General features: G+C 44.9%; 1 protein-coding gene across 1 annotated transcript in view; it reads left to right on the top strand.

The window, feature by feature from the left end:
* The window catches only part of LOC110153085 (neuronal PAS domain-containing protein 3), a 268,760-nt gene extending 249,281 nt beyond the window's left edge, over nt 1-19,479 (top strand). The window contains 5 exon segments of the mRNA XM_055161442.1: nt 10,637-10,784; nt 11,130-11,245; nt 16,973-18,178; nt 18,181-18,208; nt 19,176-19,479. Of these exon segments, the coding sequence (XP_055017417.1) occupies nt 10,637-10,784; nt 11,130-11,245; nt 16,973-18,178; nt 18,181-18,208; nt 19,176-19,479 (1,802 nt within the window).
* The last annotated feature ends 3,158 nt before the right edge of the window (nt 19,480-22,637 follow it).

The following is a 22,637-nucleotide window of genomic DNA, read 5'->3' as shown; positions in this document are numbered from 1 at the left end:
TCCTCCCTCTCTTCTCTCTCCTCCCTCTCTTTCCCTCTCTTCTCTCTCCTCCCTCTCTCCCTCCCCTCTCTTCTCTCTCGTACACAGCAGACAGGTCTCTCTCTCTCTCTCTCTCCTCCCTCTCTCCCTCTCTCTCCCTCTCCTCGATCTCCTCCCTCTCTTCCCTCTCTTCTCTCTCCTCTCCCTCCTCTTCCCTCTCCTCCCTCTCCTCCCTCTCTTCCCTCTCTTCCCTCTCTTCTCTCTCGTACACAGCAGACAGGTCTCTCCTCTCTCTCTCTCTTCCCTCTCCTCTCTCTCTCTTCTCTCTCCTTTCTCTTCTCTATCTCCTCCTCTCTTCCCTCTCCTCCCTCTCCTCCCTCTCCTTCTCTCTCCTCCCTCTCTCTCTCTCTCTCGTACACAGCAGACAGGTCTCTCCTTTCTCTTCTCTCTCTCCTCCCTCTCTTCCCTCTCTCCTCCCTCTCTCTCTCTCTCCTTTCTCTCTCTCTCTCTCCTCCTCTCTCTCTTCCCTCTCCTCCCTCTCCTCCCTCTCTTCCCTCTCCTCCCTCTCTTCCCTCTCTTCTCTCTCGTACACAGCAGACAGGTCTCTCCTCTCTCTCCTCCCTCTCCTCCCTCTCTCCCTCTCCTCCCTCTCCTCCCTCTCCTCCCTCTCCTCCCTCTCTTCCCTCTCTTCCCTCTCTTCTCTCTCCTCCCTCTCTTCCCTCTCTTCTCTCTCCTCCCTCTCCTCCCTCTCCTCCCTCTCTTCCCTCTCTTCCCTCTCTTCTCTCTCGTACACAGCAGACAGGTTTTAAAGGGAATGAGGGCCTTTAATCTTTGGTTTGTGTCCAGACGCCTCGGGCTCTGCCTCGGGCCAGCTTCATTATCACCACCGCTAACTCCACACCTCTGTACAGACGGAGAGAGAGAGAGAGAGAGAGAGAGGAGAGAGAGAGAGAGACCACTACTAACTCCACACCTCTGTACAGACGGAGAGAGAGAGAGAGGAGAGGAGAGGGGGAGGAGAGAGAGAGAGAGCCCACTACTAACTCCACACCTCTGTACAGACGGAGAGAGAGAGAGAGAGGAGAGAGAGAGAGAGGAGAGGAGAAGAAGACAGACAGTGCTAACTCCACACTTATGTACAGACGGAAAGAGAGAGAGAGAGAAAGAGAGGCGAAAAGAGGCCACTACTAACTCCACACCTCTGTACAGATGGAGAGAGAGAGAGAGAGGAGAGAGGAGAGGGGGAGGAGAGAGAGAGAGACCACTACTAACTCCACACCTATGTACAGATGGAGAGGAGGAGAGGAAAAGAGGAGAGGGAGAGGAGGAGAGAGGGAGGAGAGACCACTGCTAACTCCACACCTACAGACGGAGAGCGAGAGAGAGAGGAGAGAGAGGTAGAGGAGAGCAAGTGGGAGGAGGAGAAGGGGAAAGGACAGAGTGGGAGAGAGGGAGGAGAAAAGAGAGAGGGGGAGAGGAGGAGAATAGAGGGAGAGACCAGTACTAACTCCACACTTATAAACACAGAGAGAAAGAGAAGAGGGAAGGAGAACTAGTCAAATAGAGAGAGAGTAGAAGGAGAGAGAGAGGGAGGAGGAGAAGAGGAGAGGACAGAGTGGGAGAGAGGGAGGAGAAAGAGGAGGAGAATAGAGGGAGAGACCACTACTAACTCCACACTTATAAACAGAGAGAGAAAGAGAAGAGGCGAAGGAGAACAGATAGAGAGAGAGTAGAAGGAGAGGAGGAGAGAGGGGGAGGAAGTAGAGAAGGAGAGAGGGAGAGCATATATACTCTACACACAGAGGGAGAATTGTACGTTGTCACATTTGGACTAAGTTTTAAAAACTGTTCCACCTGTTCCCTCTTCTCTCTCTCTCTCTCTTCCTCCCCCTTTCTTTTCTCTATCTCCATTCTTCCATCCTTCACTCTCGTTCCCTTCCTCTACCCCCTCTCCCTCTCACACTCTCTCTTCAGGGTTTTACTTGTTTTACCTCCCTCCATCTCTCCTCCTCCTTCCATGCCCCTCTCATCTGTCACTCTTCTTTTTTTTTCTCTCTCTCTCTTCCCTCTCTCCCCCTTCCCTCTCTTTCTCTCTCTCTCCAGTCTTAACTCGTTTCCTTCTCGGTTTATTTCCTCGTCTAAACAAACAAAGGAAGGTCACGCTCAAGGTGGAGTCTCTGTCTGTGTCGCAAACATCTAAACTCTCTCTCCCTCACCCCCTCTCATCCCTCTCTCCACCTCTACGCTCCCCCTCTTCCTTTCCTTTCCCTCTCTCTCCTCCACTCTCCTCTCCCCTCTTTTCTCCCTCATCCCTCTCTCTCCTCCTCTCCCTGTTCCCTCTCCAATTCTCTCTTCTCTCCTTCGTTCCTCTCTCAGTTTCTCTTCCACTTCCCTTTATCAGTTTCTCTCTTTCTCTCTCTCCCTTCTTCCATGTTTCACTCTCTCTCTCTCCTCCCTCTGTTTTCCCTCACTCCTCTCTCCATCTTTCTTCTCTTCTGTCTCTCCGTGGACCTGTGCTTCAACACTGCACAGACTTGTAATAGTTTTTATTCCTCCTAAATCTCCTCTAGTGCAGGTTTTTTTTTTTTTTTTTTTGTGTGTAGATTGATAATTATTAGCGAGGTACAGAGCTACATCTGCTGGGCTCGAGGCAGAACTACAGGTAGAACTTTGTCTGAAATGTTCCAGAGTGTGGCATTAAACAGCATCCAGGGCAGGACACGTTACATCTGTGGGAAAAAAAATCCATAAAATTCTTGTAAAATCATGCATTGATTGTAATTCATTCATTCCATTCCATTTTCTTCCGCTTATCCGGGGTCGGGTTGCGGCGGCAACAGTTTGAGAAGGGCCTCCCAGACTTCCCTCTCCACACACACTTCCTCCAACTCTTGTGGGGGGATCCTGAGACATTCCCAGGCCAGCCCAGAGACATAGTCCCTCCAGCGTGTCCTGGGTCTTCCCGGGGCCTCCTCCCGGTGGGACATGCCTGGAACACCTCCAGCAGGAGGCGTCAAGGAGGCATCCGGAACAGATGCCCGAGCCACCTCAATTGGCTCCTCTCACGGGAGGAGCAGCGGCTCTACTCCGAGCTCCTCCCGTGTGACTGAGCTCCTCACCCTGTCTCTAAGGGAGCACCCAGCCACCCATTTCCACCACTTGTATCCGCGATCTCGTCCTTTCAGTCATTACCCAGAGCTCATGACCATAGGTGAGGGTAGGAAAGTAGACTGACCGGTAAACCCTCTTCACCACAGCGACCGCATTAGTGCAGATGCTGCACCGATCCACCTGTCAGTCTCATGCTCCATCTTCCCCTCACTCGTGAACAAGACCCGGAGATACTTGAACTCTTTCACTTGAGGCAAGGACTCTCCACCCACCCGGAGAGGGCAAGCCACCTTTTTCCGGTTGAGAACCATGGCCTCGGATTTGGAGAAGCTGATCTTCAACCCAGTCACTTCACACTCGGCTGCAAACCGCCCCAGTGCACATTGCACGTCTTCATTTGATGAAGCCAACAAGACAACATCATCTGCAAACAGCAGAGATGAGACCCTGTGGTCCCCAAACCGGACCCCATCCGGCCCCTGACTGCGCCTAGAAATTCTGTCCATAAATACAATGAACAGAACCGGTGACAAAGGGCAGCCCTGGCGGAGTCCAACATGCACCAGGAACAGGTCTGACTTACTGCCGGCAATGAACACAGCTCCTGCTCCGGTCATACAGGGACCGGACAGCCCTTAGCAAAGGGCCCCGGACCCCATACTCCCAGAGCACCCCCCACAGGACACCACGAGGGACACGGTCGAATGCCTTCACCAGATCCACAAAGCACATGTGGACTGGTTGGACAAACAACCATGAACCCTCGAGCACCCGATGGAGAGTGTAGAGCTGGTCCAGTGTTCCACGGCCAGGACGAAAACCACACTGCTCCTCCTGGATCCGAGGTTCGACTATCGGCCGGATTCTCCTCTCCAGTACCCTGGCATAGACCTTACCGGGAAGGCTGAGGAGTGTGATCCCCCTATAGTTGGAACACACCCTCCGGTCCCCCTTCTTATACAGAGGGACCACCACCCCGGTTTGCCAGTCCAGAGGTACTGTCCCCGACCGCCACGCGATGTTGAAGAGGCATGTCACCCAAGACCCACAACATCCAGAGACTTCAGGTACTCAGGACGGATCTCATCCACCCCCGGAGCCTTGCCACCAAGGAGCTTTGCCAACCACCTCAGTGACTTCAGCCAGGGTGACGGATGAGCTCTGTCAGACGTTCCCAACAGACCCTCACTACACGCTTGGGTCTGCCAGGTCCTTCTGGCTTCCTCCTCCGCCAGCGAACCCAACTCACAACCAGGTGGTGATCGGTTGACAGCTCAGCCCCTCTCTTCACCCGAGTGTCCAAGACACACGGCCAGAGGTCAGATGACACGACGACAAAGTTGATCATCGACCTCCGGCCTAGGGTGTCCTGGTGCCACGTGCACTGATGGACACCCTTGTGATTGAACATGGTGTTCGTTATGGACAAACTGTGACTAGCACAACAGTCCAATAACAGAACACCACTTGGGTTCAGATCAGGGAGGCAGTTCCTCTCAGTCACCCCTCTCCAAAGTGTCACTTTCGTTGCCCACATGGGCATTAAAGTCTCCCAGTGGAACAACCTGGTCAGTGCAGTGTCCAGTACCCCTCCCAGGGACTCCAAGAAGGCCGGGTACTCTGCACTGCTGTTCGGCCCATAGGCCGACACAACAGTGAGAGAAATGTCCCCGACCCGAAGGCGCAGGGACACGACCCTCTCGTTCACTGGGGTGAACTCCAACACGTGGGACTATAAGCAAGCACACACCAGCCCACACCAGCCCGCCGCCGCTCCCCCTGGGCAACGCCAGAGAAATTGAGGGTCCAACCCCCTTCAAGGAGTTGGGTACCAGAGCCTAAGTTGTGCGTAGAAGTGAGCCCGACTATATCTAGCCAGTATCTCTCAACCTCCCGCACAAGCTCGGGCTCCTTTCCCCCCAGTGAGGTGACCTTCCACGTTGCCACTGCCAGATGCCAAATGTAATTGATTCATTTACCATCAAAATATTGTACACGCTGAACAAATACATATTTACATTTTGTGCATGTTTTGAGTTCCTGTCATGTCCTCGCAGACACAGGGAGAACATGCAAACTCCACACAGAAAGGCCCGGGAGTCGAACCAGGGACCTTGTTGCTGTGAGGCGTTAGTGCACTCAGCCACACATTTCATCATTAGAAAAAACAGTTTGGGAAGATGTAAGAGATTTAAAGTGAAGTGTGTGAGAACAAAGAGAAGAGGGAGAGAAAGAGAGAGGAGATAGACAGAGAAGGAGGGAGAGAGGCAGGAGAGAGGGATAGAGGAGAGAGAGAAAGAGGGAGGGAGAAGAGACAGTCCCAGTTTTGAGCCTGTGTCCTTGTCCCAGCAGATTTATCCAAAACCATTGATTTGTCCCAGTTTCATACAAGAACTGTCCCAGGTGTCTCTATTTTTGATCAATCTGATCCCTGCTGTGGAAGAGTGGCAGTAAAAAGATGGAGACCTATTGGACGTCTTAAGCAGGAGAAGTTTATGTACCATCCATAATCCAGGCCTGGGGAGATTTGAAAAGTCAACATAGTGTGATTTGAAAAGTGAACATAGTATGATGTTTGAGTGTTCAGGCCTCTTGACTCTGCTTCCACAGGAGGAGGTTTATAAAGCGAGTGTGGTGAGACTCTGAAGACCAGTGGGCACCGTTAGACTGCAGTATGCAGCCATTTAGATAATACTATGCCCATGATGTGCCAAGGGAAGATCATGGTGTAAATATATCTCTTGTGAGTCCATGTTAAACTGAGATGTATGAGGAGGATAAATTACTGAAAGGTTGTATGGAGAATTTTATTTTTTGTTTCAAATTGTCAATGAAAGTTTAAAATACCATTACAGAGATTCAGCAGCCTTGTAATTATTAGGGCTGAGTAACGATACATACCTCGATACACAGGCCACGATACGATACATATCTCAATACAGTGCACTTTCGATTCAATATGATATATTTCAAATGGATTCGATACGGTTCAATAAAAAATAAAGGCTAAATCGTGGCTGTGATACTAAAAGTCTTTGTTAAACCACTTCTTGTGCAAAGTGAATATGAAACACAAACATTTTAATCCTCAAAACAGTAAAAATATCAAATGTGTTGCATAAATTATTTTCCTTTCACTCCACAAGCAACAAAACTGTAACTCTGTAACAAAATAATTTAGTAAAACACACCTAAAAATACTCTTGGTGAAATATCGATACAGTAGCCCACGATATCGATACTGTATCGTCACATTAAAATATACGATATATCGATATTCTGATACTTTTACACACCCTTAGTAATTATGATGACCAAAAAAAAGAATGAAAATCTATCAACTGTGGACGTAGTGAGGCCAGATAAACATCAGCCAATAGATAACAAGGCTGCCTCATTTTCTATTGGCTGTTAGGTTGTCAATCAAACTCCCTACGTTTCTAGTGTAACTGACTCGCTGGCGCGCGGGGATTATGTGGTTTATGCAGCGGTTTTTAGAGGCTTTTTAAAACTGTAGCTTCTTCGCAGTTTGCACAAAGTTTGGTGGACGAGAATCCACGACCAGTTCGCCGCAAAAGAAAGTACAATTTTGAGGTCGCTGAAAGAAGAAGAGAAGGAGAAAAGGAGCAAAGCCAAACTGAGGTGATTCTTGGAGATCTCTTCTAGCGATTGCGCGACTGAAGTAGATGAAGGATCTAAAAACTGACGCTAATTTATTTCTAGACATGTCACTTCAGCAGTAATTCTGAACGCGCACTGGCTGTAAACAAGCGTGATTTCTAGAGTGAGGAGGCGGGAGGAGGTGTTTCTACTGGGGGAGGTGTGGAGGATGAAGGTGGTGTCAGGCATACACAACATTAGAAAAAGAACTGTTGTTGTATTTCTCTTTCCTTAAAAAATCCTCTATACAACCTTTAAATTCTCTTACACCTGGCAGCAGTAAGAGGTATAAATGGTCATTTTTTAAAGTAAAATACAGAAAAGCTGCTTAAAAATGACCAAAACATAAAACAGTGACTATACTGACTCACAGATTAGTTGTGAATAAGTCATAAATGGAGCAAGTACAGAACAATTTTTCTTAATTACGCACTTGTAACACAATTTTATTATTACTAACTACTACAAACCAGGGATGTCCTGTTTTTTTATTTTGAAAATCTGTTCACACTACATATTTACCTCCGCCAAGGAGGTTATGTTTTTGCCGGCGTTTGTCTGTTTGTTTGTTTGTTTGTCTGTTTGTTTGTCTGTTTGTTTGTTTGTCTGTTTGTTTGTTTGTTTGTTTGTTTGTTTGTTTGTCTGTTTGTTTGTTTGTTTGTTTGTTTGTCTGTTAGCAACATAACTCAAAAAGTTATGGACTGATTTTGATGAAATTTTCAGGATTTGTTGGAAATGTGAAAAGGAAGAACTGATTTCATTTTGGGGGTGATCCGGAAGAAACCCTGGATTCTGGATCACTTTGAAATTTTAGTTAACATTGTGGTAAATGGGGCCAAAAATTTTGTTTCTCAATATCTCGGTTAATTATTGACCAAACCCCATGAAATTTGACTCAGGGATGGACAATGGGATCCTCTTTCATATTCCAAAGGCTGATCCGGATCTGATCCAGAAGACTGATTTTATCGCAATTTATTTAAAAAATGGGGGTAGTCTCTGAGTGCTTTTCTAGTTACTTCTATTTTTTATCTCTTTGGTTGTTTGTACTCACAGGCATATATGCAGTTGTATTCTGTATATTGATACTTGGCAGCTGAGCGTCAACATTTCCTGGGGGTGTGATGCTATCTGTAGGCACTGCTCTGTATAATCTGATCTTTATTTTAACATAATCTGACCAGAAAGAAGCGAGTTATCTAGAACTACAGGTGAACTGATTTGTGCTGTTAAAAAAGTCAAGTCCTTCTCAAATATATCGATATATCATATACTGTATAATGTGATGATACAGTACCGCCAAGAGTACTTTTTGGTATATTTTACTAAATTATTTTGTTACAGCTATAGTTTTGTTGTATGTTCAGAGGAGGGAAACTTGTTTATGTGACACATTTGTCTGTTTTGAGGATTAAAATGTTTGTGTTTCATATGAACTTTGCACAAGATCTAAACCAGGTCTAAACCAGGACTAAAGCAGGATTAAAACAGGACTAAACCTGGACTAAACCAGGACTAAACCAGGGTTAAAGCAGGATTAAAACAGGACTAAACTAGGACTAAACCAGGATTAAACCAGGACTAAACCAGGATTAAAGCAGGATTAAAACAAGACTAAAACAGGACTAAACCAGGACTAAACCAGGACTAAAACAGGACTAAAGCAAGACTAAACCAGGACTAAAACAGGACTAAAACAGGACTAAAGCAGGACTAAAACAGGACTAAAGGACTAAACCAGGACTAAAACAGGACTAAAGACTAAAGGACTAAACAGGACTAAACAGGACTAAAACAGGACTAAAACAGGACTAAAGCAGGACTAAACCAGGACTAAAACAGGACTAAAACAGTACTAAAGTAGGACTAAAACAGGACTAAACCAGGACTAAAGTAGGACTAAAACAGGACTAAAGCAGGACTAAACCAGGACTAAAACAGGACTAAAACAGGACTAAACCAGGACTGAACCAGGAACTTTGCACAAGAAGTGGTTTAACAAAGACTTTTAGTATCACAACCATGATTTAGCCTTTATTTTTATTGAACCGTATCGAATCAACTTGAAATATATCGTATCGAATCAAAAACTCACTGTATCAAGACATATATCATATCTTGGCCCATGTATCAATGTATCGTATCGTATCAACAACTTCTTAATGATACCCAGCCCTATTCTCAAATAACATCAGTCATTATCCAGCAGTTTTTCAGTTAGTCTCTCTCATCTTTTTGTTGAAAATCAAACTCCTGAACAGAACCGTGAACACTCAGACTGATCACAGGCTCCTGAAAATGTTCTGTTTACATCCATTTTGTGTTTTTCTTGAGTTTCCAGACGATCTTAAAACTTGTTAGACAGTGTTTGCTCGTCTGTGCATTGTGTCTCCATGTAACTCACACTAAGCATTCCAGCACTAGAGATACACGTAGAACACCCCCAACGTGAGATCACTGCAAAGTATCAATATATTTAGTGTACTTAGTGCTTATATTTCTTGCATAGTTACTTATAATTAGTTGTGCACAGTTGCAGTTGTGTTTTTCTTGTGTATTTTTAGTGTACTCTGTGTATTTTTAGTGTGTACTCTGTATAGTTGTGTATTTCTTGTGTATATTTGGTGTGTACAGTTGTGTATTTCTTGTGTATATTTGGTGTGTACAGTTGTGTATTTCTTGTGTATATTTGGTGTGTACAGTTGTGTATTTCTTGTGTATATTTGGTGTGTACAGTTGTGTATTTCTTGTATCTCTGGCCTCAGTCGTGTCTCTGATTGTGATTAATGACGTCGTCACTGAAGCGCCACAGAAGCAGCTGTCACATGACACTTTCTACTTCCTGTGTGTCTCCCCACCGTCCTCTCAATAAACAGAACTGAACCAGGACTAAAGCAGGACTAAAGCAGGACTGAACCAGGACTAAAGCAGGACTAAAGCAGGACTGAACCAGGACTAAAGCAGGACTAAAGCAGGACTAAACCAGGACTAAAGCAGGACTAAAGCAGGACTAAAGCAGGACTAAACCAGGACTAAACCAGGACTTAAAGCAGGACTAAAGCAGGTCTAAAGCAGGACTAAACCAGAACTAAAGCAGGACTAAAGCAGGACTAAACCAGGACTAAAGCAGGACTAAAGCAGGACTGAACCAGGACTAAAGCAGGACTAAAGCAGGACTAAAGCAGGTCTAAAGCAGGACTAAACCAGAACTAAACTAGAACTAAAGCAGGACTAAAGCAGGACTAAACCAGGACTAAACCAGGACTAAACCAGGACTAAAGCAGGACTAAAGCAGGACTGAACCAGGAACTTTGCACAAGAAGTGGTTTAACAAAGACTTTTAGTATCACAACCATGATTTAGCCTTTATTTGTATTGAACCGTATCGAATCAACTTGAAACATATCGTATCGAATCAAAAACTCACTAAACCAAGATTAAACCAGGGACTAAACCAGGACTAAATCAAAACTAAAGCAGGTCTAAAGCAGGACTAAAACACAACTAAACTAGAACTAAAAACCAACTAAATCAGATCTAAATAAGGACTAAACCAGATCTTAACCAGGACTAAAACAGAACTAAACCAGGTCTAAAACAGGAATTGTAGTGTGGGTGTGAGCGTTAGTGGAGGTCTGCGATTGGCAGCCGCTCCAGTCTAATCTGAAAACATCTAAATTTAAACTAATCCAGGTCTAAACCCAGGTCTAAATCAGATCTAAACTTGGTCTAACCCAGGTCTAAACTTGGTCTAACCCAGGTCTGAACTTGGTCTAACTCAGGTCTAAACTTGGTCTAACCCAGGTCTAAACTTGGTCTAACCCAGGTCTAAACTTGGTCTAACTCAGGTCTAAACTTGGTCTAACCCAGGTCTTTTGTGTTGCAGTGCTGAACAAAGGCCAGTGTGTGACTAAATATTATCGGTGGATTCAGAAAAATAGCGGCTACATCTGGATCCAGTCGAGCGCCACCATCGCCGTCAACGCCAAAAACAACAGCGACAAGAACGTCATCTGGGTCAACTACGTGCTCAGGTAAGAACTGAACCAGGACTAAAGCAGGACTAAACCAGGACTACACCAGGACTACACCAGGACTGAACCAGGACCAGGACTAAGACTGAGATCTGTCCCACTCTCTCCGTCTCGCACCAGAGCCAAACGATCGTCCAGTCAAATTAATTTATTTCAGTAACAAAGCATCTCATTGGTCGCTCATCATTTACAAACAAAAAGACCTTTCTGTCACGTGAGATGAACAGAGTTTAGTGCTTCACTCACTGATTCTGATTTTGCAGAAATCCACCATGTTTTTCTGTTCTGTGATATTTTTGTGTCTCTGAATGTTTCTGAATGCTTCTTTATGTTTCATCTCCATAGTAACCCAGAGTACAAGGACACGCCCCTGGACCTGGCTCAGCTCCCGACGCTCCCAGAGAAGACCTCAGAGACCGAAGAGTCCGAGGAATCTGAGACCGAGTTTAAGGAGGCCTCAGGTAAGAACTGAACCTGGACTAAACCAGGACTAAACCAGGACTGAACCAGGACTAAACCAGGACTGAACCAGGACTGAACCAGGTCTGAAGCAGGACTAAGACAGGAGTAAATCTGGACTAAAGCAGGACTAAACCTGGACTAAACAAGGACTAAACCAAGCCTAAAACAGGACAGGACTAAGACAGGACTAAAGCAGGACTAAGACAGGACTAAAGCAGGACTAAGACAGGACTAAAGGACTAAAGCTGGACTAAGACAGGACTAAAGCTGGACTAAGACAGGACTAAAGCTGGACTAAGACAGGAGTAAACCAGGACTAAACCAGGACTAAACCAAGGCTAAGACTAGGACTAAAGCTGGACTAAACCAGGACTAAACCAGGATTAAAGCAGGACTAAACCAAGGCTAAGACAAGAGTAAACCAGGACTAATCTAATCAACCACAAAGCAATTTTTGAAATAAAGTTGAAAAACATCTGGGTAATTAGAGGAAGTAGAGAGTCTCACACTGATGAGAACTCTGTCCAGAAGTTTGACACAATTTACACTGAAGAAACAAATTATTCTGCTATTTGAAACAACAAAACGAATGATCATTTCATTACCTTTTTAATAATCAAATATTAGTCTCTGTGTACATTAGAGGAGTTTTGGTGCAGTATACTACATGGTTGCTAGGTAACACAAGATATAGTCATTTCTTTAGTAAAATCTTCAACATAAATATCCCAGCCGTGTTTTAGTCAGATGAGTGGTCCAACCTGTCGTAAACACTTTAATAATAATAATAAAAATGCATTAGTCTCACAGGGCGCTTTTCCAGACACTTAAATTCGCTTTAAAATGTTGTCCAACTCCTCCCCATTGTCATTTCTAAGTCTTCTCTTCGTGATGCTGTTCCCTCTCCCTGGTCGTCCCCCCCTCCCCTGTCAGTGCCAGTCCCTGCAGCTGTTGGCACCTCTCCTGGTTCCGGGTTGGCTCGGTTTTTTGGCAGATCCGTAGAAAAGCGCGTCTGTGTGAGATCCTGGCGTTGGATTCACAGTTTTTGGCCGTGTCCGTGTTTGGAGCTACAGTTTGAAGTGGTGCTCGTGTCCCCTCCTCTGCTCCAAACACAATGTCCTGGAACTCTGGGAAATACAGCGGCTTTAGTGTAAAAACAGAGGAGAGGGGTCTGAGCTCACGCTAGAGGTACAAGTTATAACCACCGCTGATTTCACTTGGGTTATTATTAAGGCTGCAAGATTAATCGGAATCACATCGAAACGCAATTTGAACGGACGCAATCAGCAAATCACAAAGGATGCTGTTTTTTTTTTAGTCACATTATTTCCTCCACAAACAACAAAATATCCTGACTTCTTCTAAATAAAAACGTTTAGATTTGTACAAACAAGACTGAAATGTGATTCTTGTATTAGTTTGTCAGTTCATATTTCAGTCTTTTTGTCATTTCTTCTGGACGTGTTTAAAATGTGAACTTAAAAAGAATAAATCGCAAATCTATCACAATCACAATGTCTGAAAAATGAAAGGTTGATATTGTTCAGCCTTATTAATATGTAGTAAGCAGATTCTAGCTACATTCATTCATTCACACAGTTTAGGAGAAGGTGGTGAAGCCCAAGGACACAACGACAGCCCCAGCAGGGTTCGAACCTCTGACCTTTGGGTTGATGGAAAAGAGTTCTAGACCTCTCGCTGCCCCACCATGTCTAACTTGCACTTTCCAAATCAAATAAAAAGACTGAACATCACATAATTGAGTTATGCTGCGTTTAGTTCTGACACTAGTGTCTGGGGCGTCAGGTTTACTCGTAAACTCTATGAGGGACATACACTGTGTATATCTCATGGATCTACACAGTCAAATAAAAACTGGATAAGTCGTTCTCCCTCTGTCCTGGCCCCAGACCGACCAGTGGCTGCTCCAGGTACTGCAGCTCCGGGAGTTTGGGCCCAGAAAGAATTCTCCCACAGAAACACAATGCAGTTTTTGGGAATTCCAACTGCCCGTGTTCTGACAGGGCATCCAGCTTTCACAAAGGTTGGATTTTGTAGGGATTCTTTTCTATTTTCACAACATAAACTTTAAAAAATAAATAAATAATTAAATCCTCAAAGCGCTTAAAATTTTGCTTTGTAAGACTTGGCCCCGCTTTGAGAGCAGGTTATCTCCGCTCTAGCAACTCTCGCTCTGATTGGTCCAAACGCTCCACGTCGTGCACGTTACAGACGTCACACGGTGGGACGGGTGGGAGGAGCTCGCCCGTATTGAGGAAGTAAATGCAGAAGTGAACTTTTTTTTTTGGCCCATGAGCCAATGAGCACAGGCCACTGAAAATAATACAACACCATCTGCAATAAGATCCTCCAGATTTGATTATAGTTCTATGATTTACCTCAGGAGCTAAACCGCTAACCAACACCTTCCAAACAGAAAGTGACCATGGGCTCACTTCCAGTTCACTTTCTATTGAAAAACTGGCACCTCTCTCTGTACGTGCTGCTGTGAGACTTGTCATTTTCATTTTAAAATGTTTGTATTAACTCACTCTACATGATCCTGGTGTTTTTATTTAGCTGTTTTGCTCCTAGATCAAAATAGGAACATTGATAATAGACCAGTGCGCTGCCTTCTTCCCCTGAAGTCATTCCCACAAACAGGATCAGATTTGATTGACAGCATTGCTAAGCGCTGACTTATATTTCAAATATTGAACTTGGCTTCAGTTTAGCTGCTGTGAACTCAATGAGCTTCATTTGGAACTGAACGCTGTGGGTGACCTCACACTCCCTTAGTCCACTTCTTTACACAGCCTGTGGTCTATGTTGGTCCTTTGTGCGTCAATGAGTTTCAAGCGTTCTCGATTTTAAAGAGATTTAAGTATGTATCTTCACTTACGTCCCATTCTCTTTAAGGGGAATTAACCAAACTGCACTAAAATATGCCAATAATGTAAAGAAAATGTGAAGCTGCTTGTTCTTTTAATATTGATTCTCGTTTGCTCCACTCTGATAATCCCCCTCACAGAGAATGAATGGCCCTTGATCCCTGTGTCACTTAAAGCTCTGTGTGTCTTTATGAGGTGACGCTGAAATGTGTCTGTGTAAAATGATCCTAATAGAGACACACAGATTTCCATTTGTGCCAGAAACAGGAAAAAGAGAGAAGGAAGAGAGGATGAGAAGAGGAGAAGAGGAGAAGAGGGAGGAGACATTTTGGGAAAACTGGACGTGAGCCATCTGGACTGTGCACGATGTGTTCACTGGCACCTGAGTGTGTGGGAAAAACACATTAAAACCAGTCACATGCACCTGGTACAGACGGACATACAGACAGAGAGAGAGAGAAAGAAAGAACGAAAGGGAGGAGACAGAGAGAGAGAAAGAGAAAAACATACAAACAGAAAGAGAGAGGGAGAAAGTATGGGAGGAGAAAGAGAGAGACAAACACACAGAAAGAGAGAGCGAAGGAGGGGAGAGAGGGTGGGCAAAGAGAGGAGAGAAAGAGGGGGAGAAAGAGGATGAAGAGAGAGAGAAAGAAGAGACAAAGGTAGAGAGAGGGGGGCAGAGAGAGATAAGGGGGAGTTTTGAGAGAGAGAGATGAGAGAAAGAAAGATAAAGAGGGTAATGGAACAGAAAGAGGGAGAGATAAAAAGGGAGGGGAGAGAGAGGGGCAGAGAGGAAGAAGGGACAAAGAGATAGAGAGAGGGGGCAGAGAGGGAGAGAGAGAGGAGACATAGAGACGGGAGAAAGATAAAGAGGGTTATGGACCAGAAAGATAGAGGGATAAAAAGGGAGAGGAGAGAGGGGGAGAGAGAAAGAAGAGACAAAGAGGTAGAGAGAGGGGGACAGAGAGATATAATGAGGAGTTATGAGAGAGAGAGAGAGAGAGAGAGAGGAAAGACAGAGCAGGAGGAGAAAGAAAGATAAAGAGGGTTATGAAACAGAGAGAGTGAGTATAAAGGGAGGGGAGAGAGAAAGAAGGGACAAAGAGGTAGAGAGAGGAAGGCAGAGAGACATCACCGGGAGAGAGAGAGAGAGAGAGCGATGGAGAGAGGGGAGGGATAGAAAGAGCAGGGGGAGGAAGAAAGATAAAGGGGGTTATGAGAGAAAGAGAGAGAGAAGGGAGAGTGGGTTTTAAAGGAGCTGAGGCGTCAACAAAAGAATCCGGTTGCTCATTTGACCAATTGGACCAATCACAGAGCGGCGTCGTGGTTTGGGACGGAGCCAAAGGTGAAGCGCCCAAATGAACCAGAACAAAGATGGTGGAGCAGATGTACGACGGTTGTTACTGAAAACGGAGCAAAGGAAATTGGATTGAGCAAGTTTGATTTAACAGCTCAGTCTGGTGTTGTGGCGCTTTGGCCAATCAGCATCAAGTATTCCACTGAATGTTCCACCTTTTTCCAATCACTTCACATAACTGTGGGTCTGGACTGAGATAGTCCCCGAATTAGTGGTGGAAGAAGTACTACATTTTGACACTTGAGTAAAAGTACAAATACTAAAGTAAATACAAATATCACCTGTAAAATTCTACTTAAGTAACAGTATTAAAAAACCCTTTTGAAAATGAACTTCTGAAGTCCTGGATCAGTCTTGGTTTAGTTCTGGTTTAGTTTGTATGTGGTGCAAAAGTCCGGCATCTCGATCAATGAAATAAAGCCTGTGAAGTGATGGTGTATTTTTGACAGTCGAGTCGCGTCTGTGAATTCATACTGAAGAAAGTGTAATCGTAAATTTTCATTTCGTGATTGTAATTCTTGTTGTCATAACTTTTCAGTTCATATTCTGATGGATAAAATACACACAGTACATTTTATGTACAACTGGACTCATTCAAATGTTTACGAATATTTATTTTATTCTCAACTACAGACAAATATGCACAAATTTCCCAAATATGCACAGATTTCTTAGCCTGATTCATCAGCCGGTTTTACTTCGTTTTACTTCGTTGCACTTTGTCCAAACGTCTGACCTCACAGCCTTAGATTTCGTTCTTTCGACAGTAGGCAGGTACTTTTTATCATTTAACCAGTCGCTGCTATTTGGTCGTGATGTATGTCACCACTAACTCGACTAACTGGTATATTAAGCTTTTCCCAAATCCCGTAGGAAGAAGGACAATAACGTCTTTCCCCTTGATAAAATTCACCAAACATTCTCTTTATTCTGGCTTTAAATCCTCGATCTCAGGAATCACTGACAACACTGAATATATGTCTCTTTGCTGATTGGCTGGTGCCCAAACTTGCACTTAAGGGGTTTTTGTGAACTGTCTATTGTATTGTATGATTCCTGACCTAGTCGCTGGAGAGAAATGAAATTTCTGAAAGGTTTTTTAATCCATAAAAAAGTAGAAGTATTTTGTGCAGTTATTGAAATCTAGTAAAGCTTCAAATGTAGTGTTTTGATGAAGATTTGTGCTGAATTTTGTGTAACTGAAACAACTGAACAGATTTTTATATTACGTATGTTTTGTTGAACTATGAACATGTTCAAAATGAACTCCTCAGCTTTTTCAGCAAGTCTCAGACTATAATAAAAATACAAACATGTAATGAAATTGAAAGTACAGATCATTTCAATCTTATCAACCTGATATCTGTTCAGAGGGTCAATGAGAAGGAAACAACTATAACAGGGTTAAAAGCTCTGAAAAGTCAATTAGGCAGAATTTAACTTTAACATTAACTAAGCTGTCCTTTCTTTGTTTCCAGACAACGAGAAGTCGGAGGGAAAGGCCAGTCACCTCTCGGAGCACAGCGAGGATCCCGAGGTCGAAGCCAAACGCCAAACGCACACCAGCCAAGTGCACTGTTCCTCTGAACCTGAGCCCAAACGCCCGGACCACGGAACCGATGGGAACTCCAGCAACCCGGAGAGCCAGGAGAGCGACGAGAGCCCGGAAAACTCTGAAAACGAAGCAGAGGACACTGAAGAATCACGCACTAGTACAGGGAGGCTGACGAGGATAACGGGACTGGGAGCGCTCAGTGGGATCGGAGCCATCAGCGCGTTGGGAAGTTTAGGTGGACTTCACATTAAAGTGGAACATTACGGAGAGAGCGAAGAGTTACAGACACGATTAGCAAACTCTTCATCGTCCGAAGAGGAGGGAGGAGAAGAAGAGGAGAATTTAAACGAGCAAGAATCAGGTTTACAAGAGTGTGAGAGTAAACTCCAGAAACGCCGGAAACGCAGGAAATCTCAGCAGAAGTGGGAACGCAGTCGCAGGATTCGCTTGTCCACGGATTCTCCCAGTCCGATTCCTTTGGGCGAGAATGCCACGTTAGCGGAGAATTTAGCGACTTCGGCTAACTCTCCGACGAACTCCACAGCGATGTCAGCTTCCTCTGTGCTGAAAATCAAAACGGAAATGGCAGAACCGATAAACTTTGATAACGACAGCAGCATTTGGAACTACCCGCCGAACCGGGAGATTTCCAGGAATGAGCCGCCGTACAGCATGACGGCGAAACCAGCGTCAACGAACAACAACGGAACGCCTGAATCCTTCCCGTCGCCGCAGGGCCAGAGCGTCGCCATTCCGGACTCGGTGCTGACTCCGCCCGGGAACGACGGAGGGGGCGGAGCTACTGTGCGGAAAACGGCAAGCTTTAACGGTAACTCCACGCCATCGTCTTCAGCGAGCGTGACAAGTTTAGCTCCGCCCTCCAGCGTGTCCTCTGCAGATCCGCTGTCTCCGCCTCTATCGGCGTCTCCGCGGGACAAGCAGCAGACCACGCCCACTACGTCCTCCACCAGCCCCGCCTCTTCCTGTGCGAGCTCCGCCCCCTCTTCCTCTGGCCCCGCGGTGCTGTACTCCGGAGACCTGGAGGCGCTGCAACGACTTCAGGCCGGAAACGTGGTTCTTCCTCTGGTGCACCGAGTGAGTGGGACGCTGGCCCCGACGAGTACCAGCGCCCCAGAGTGTATACCACCGGGACTATCAGGTATTTACAGATGACAATATAAACTAGTATGTGTTAATAGCACTTATTATTTTCATTACTGTTTATTAGGGATGTAACGATATCCAAATCTCTCGGTACAATATTATCACGATATGCATCTCACGGTACGATATTTATTGTGATATTTTGGAGAGGCTAATTTCTGCTTTTAAAATACCTTGAGAAGTGTGAAATTTGGTGTGAATTATTTCTGACATAATCCCAAAAATTCAAGTAAAAAACATATTTCTTCATGTTGTCTGCACTGAAATGAATCATGGGATACATAGTTTTCGATGTTCATAAGCTGTTGCTAACAGGAACTTGTGATTTGATATATTGTAACAGTCCACAATATTATTGTGAGACTTTTGACGATACAATATCACAATATTTTGTTATTGTTACATCCCTATTTATATCTCCATGGAGAAAAATACATTTGACTGACCCTCCACCAGAAAAGTTATACAATGCACCTTTATATTTACCAATATAAATGTACCTACAAGGTAGTACATACTTGTATACAGTGTGTACTGTAATACCACTGTGTGCTGGGACTATACCACAGGAACCCTCAGGTTTAATATATTACACTAATATGAATATATATGAAGTAATTACATAAGTGTCACCAGTACAAACAGTTTACATGGATCATTAATGTACAGTATGAGTGTTGGCCCTAACACTGACCCTTGTGGAACCTCACCTGTAATATTTTGATACACAGATTTGTATCAGCCTGCCCAAACTGCTGCCTGTTTCCCAAAGAATTCTTCAACCAGTTTACTGCTATTCCCCTGATGCTGTAACCTTCTGGTGTTTTAATTATTTATTATTTTTTTGTATTAACATTTGCACAAATACTAACAGAAATATCAATATAAACTCTTTCTCCTGCCCCTCCTCCTGGCTCCTCCCTCCTCCTGGCTCCTCCCTCCTCTTGGTCCCTCCTCCTCAGGTACGCTCCGGCCGATGTGACTCTCGCGATGGCGCAGGGAAACCTTTTGCCGAACGCCGCGGTGAACTTCGTGGACGGCTCTGGTTTTGGTTTGGACCCGAAAACGCCGATGGAGATGCTGTACCACCACGTGCACCGGCTCAACATGTCTGCAGCCGCCGCTGGGCCATTTGTGGGCGCGAGTACGAATCCCGCCTCCGGGCAAGTCACGACGGCCGAGGGGCTTTTCTCCTCACTGCCTTTTCCTGTCTACAGCAACGGCATCCACGCCACGCAGGGCAGCCTGGAGCGCAAGGAGGACTGAGTGTGCCGGACTGTGCCGGACTGTGCCGGACTGTGCCGTCTCTGCTGACCGCGCTACTGTGCCAAAACCAGCCCAGGACTCAGACAGGTGCGATAAGGAGAGGCAGGGGGCGCTATGGAGCAGAGTTTAAGACCAGAAAAATGCATTAAATCTGCAGTAGTTCAGTCTCCAGCTGAAGGGGTCACATTCTGTAACTTTTAAAGTACTTCTGGATTCTCCAACTTTGACCTTTTAATGTTCAAACTTCAAAATAAAAGGGCACATTCCTGACATGTATTTTTTTAGGTCAGGAAATTGCCTTTTACTTCAAGAAATCTTTAAAACAACATTTATGAAAAAATACAAAACAAAAAACAGACCTTTTGCTGGACAAGAACCATGTGGAAGCAGCTGTCCCAGACACTTGTGTTAAACTGATGCAGAATAATACAGTTAGTTGTGTAGATTTGATGTCTTCTTTTGGCCTCTCTGCTCCTCTCTCCCGGTTCTTATGGTTCTCGTGGCTCTGTTCGGGCTCTGCCTTGGTTCTGTCTCAGTCCTGTCTCAGGTCTCTGGGTCTGGGCTGGTTTCCACAAAAAAAGACTCTAAAAAATGAATGATATTTCTACACTTGGTGCAACCCGGAGTTCCGGTTCAGTTCCGGTTCAGATCCGGTTCAGATCCGGTCAGATCCGGTTCAGATCCAGTTCAGATCCGGTAATGGCGTTAGGACAGACGACGGATGTAAAACTCAAGCACTTTTTGGTCTGGAGTTTGGTGATTCGACTGTGAGCTTTTCTAACCTCTTCATAAACTAACACAAACTGCTTTTGCCTTCAGAGAATTCCCCGGACTCAGCGAGCGTGGGACATTTACATATTTTTGTTTTTGTGTCGCCATGGAGACACAGACATGCGTATATAATGTGGGACTTTCCCCTCTTGATGTGATCAAGGCTCGAAAAAAGACTTTTTTGAACCGGGAGGCAATGAAATCTTTACAAAAGGTTTTGGGACATTTGTGGAGGAAAGTGCAGAGGAATATGGCTATTACTATGAATATTTTTGTTTTGTTTTTTATAAAATATTGTAGCTTAGATTCAGAAATGAAGAAAATATAAAAAGCAATTCCAGCCGGTGGCGCTGTGATCTCGAATGTTAAATCTTCTTCCTGTTTCCGGAGATACACAGGTCCCTGAAGGAGCAGCGCTGAGAGGTCAGAGGTCAGAGGTCATACACACTATGTTTAAAAAGAGGGCAGATTAAAAACTATTACCATTTTTTTTATAACTGATAATATTTACTTGTGATTTTGTGCTAAAGCTAAAAAAACTTCTTCCAGTTGCCACAGAGTGAGCCTCTGGTAGCTCCGTTGGCAGAGCAGATGACTGTAGAGTCAAGAGCAGAAATCCTCAGGTCGCTGGTTCAAATCTGACTTGAAGGATCTTTAGATGGGCCCAGACAAGCCAAACGTTCAAATGCTAAAAAGCTTTGATGATGACCCACTGCAGACCCACATCTAGATAAAGTTAGTTAGTCCTACATTAGCTCTAAATACAGTAACAGATTTACACCTGAACTGTCCCCACCTGAGAAAAAGTTTAATCACAGAAGTTTGGAGTTAGATTCAAACTTTTTTTTTTTTTTTTTTTTTTACAGATTTTTAAAAACATGTTTTTCTGCTCCTCGTGTACGAGCTCAGTGCTGCTCCTTCAGCTCTCGCACCGAACATGACCTCTCCTCCATCTCTCCATCCCTCCCTCTCTTCTCTCATTCACTCTCCCCTTTTCTCTCCTCTCTCCCTCTGCTCTCTCTCCACCTCTCCTCTCTCATTCCTTCTCTTCTCTCCTTCCTCCTCACTCTCACCCCTTCGTGGGTGCTGGTGACCACCTCTCCTCCCTCTCTCCTTGATGTCCTTCTCTCTCCTCCTCTCTCCCCCCCTGTCTCCTCCCTCTCTCCCCCTCCCCCCTGTGGGCTCCTGGTGCTGGTGAGCGCCCGTGTACCCGGGTACCCGTTGGGTTGAGGCGGGTGATGCCAAAACACCCACAAACTTTTACTTTTTCATCAAAGATCGGCTCTGTCCCTTTGTCCGTTTGGTCCGATGTGATTGGACCATGAGCGGGAAATCTGCCCGGCAACAAAGAGCTGATTGGCCTACATGGTGTTTTTTATTGCTTTTTAAAAATGTTTTCTAACGTGTTAATTCTCAGTGAGACTGAGGCTAATTAGCTAGTGAAGCTAACTTGAACCTGAATGTTAAACTATGACCGACTCCTGTTGTTTTTACTTTTTACACTGTGAAAATACGACTTATTCTGTGATTGTCCCGCCTCCTTAGACGTGGTGGAAATGAACCGACCAATCAGACGCTTCCTAATAACGAACCGACCAATCAGACGCTTCCTAATAATGAACCAACCAATCAGATGCAATAGTATTTAGCTGTAAGTTTAAGCTGAAGTTTTTAAAATGTGATTTATACCACAGTGTCTCCTTTGGGACATAAGTGCTCAAAAGACAAATACTACCACAAATACTACAAAGTAATAGTACTAGTTGTAGTACCTGAGCCCAGAACCTTGTGAAACCAAGTTCTGGTAATCAAACCCAGAACCTTCTTGCTGTGAGGCAACACTAACCACTGCACCACCGTGCCACAGTTACAGACATTAGCACTGTCAGATTGAGGCTGGGATCAGACCAGTTAGCTCCTGGTTAGAGGGCGACAGCTCCGCGGCCTGAGCCTCACTGAGCTCTGTCGTTTTGGTCGGTTCAGTTCCACCGCTCCTTCTTCCTGAACCAAAACACCTCCACTTTATATTTTTACACAATGATCCGCTCTCTTCCATCTCCATCCCTCTCCTCCACTCCTCCTTCTCTCCATCCCTCTCTGTTTCTCTCATCCTCCCTCTCTCTCCATTCCACCTTTTCATACCTCCATCACCCTCTTCTTCCCTCTCTCTCTCTGTCCTCTTCCCTTCCTCTCCCACACCTCCATCACTCTATCCCTTCCCCCTCTTTACCCTTTCTCCCTCCATCTTTCAATCTCTCACCCCCCACCCCTCTCTCCCTCCTTCTCCCTCACCCCTCCCTCCATCTCTTCTGTGAAAAGACACATATCAGCTGAGATTGTAATAAGAACAATAATATAATGAATAACAGTTGCATTTTTCAATCAGA

The sequence above is a fragment of the Boleophthalmus pectinirostris genome, unplaced genomic scaffold (assembly GCF_026225935.1).
Source record: "Boleophthalmus pectinirostris isolate CB_2022bp ecotype Guang Dong unplaced genomic scaffold, ASM2622593v1 HiC_scaffold_10, whole genome shotgun sequence".
NCBI lineage: Eukaryota > Metazoa > Chordata > Actinopteri > Gobiiformes > Gobiidae > Boleophthalmus > Boleophthalmus pectinirostris.
Note: the sequence above shows the minus strand (reverse complement) of the source record. Positions and strands in the feature narration are given on the sequence as shown.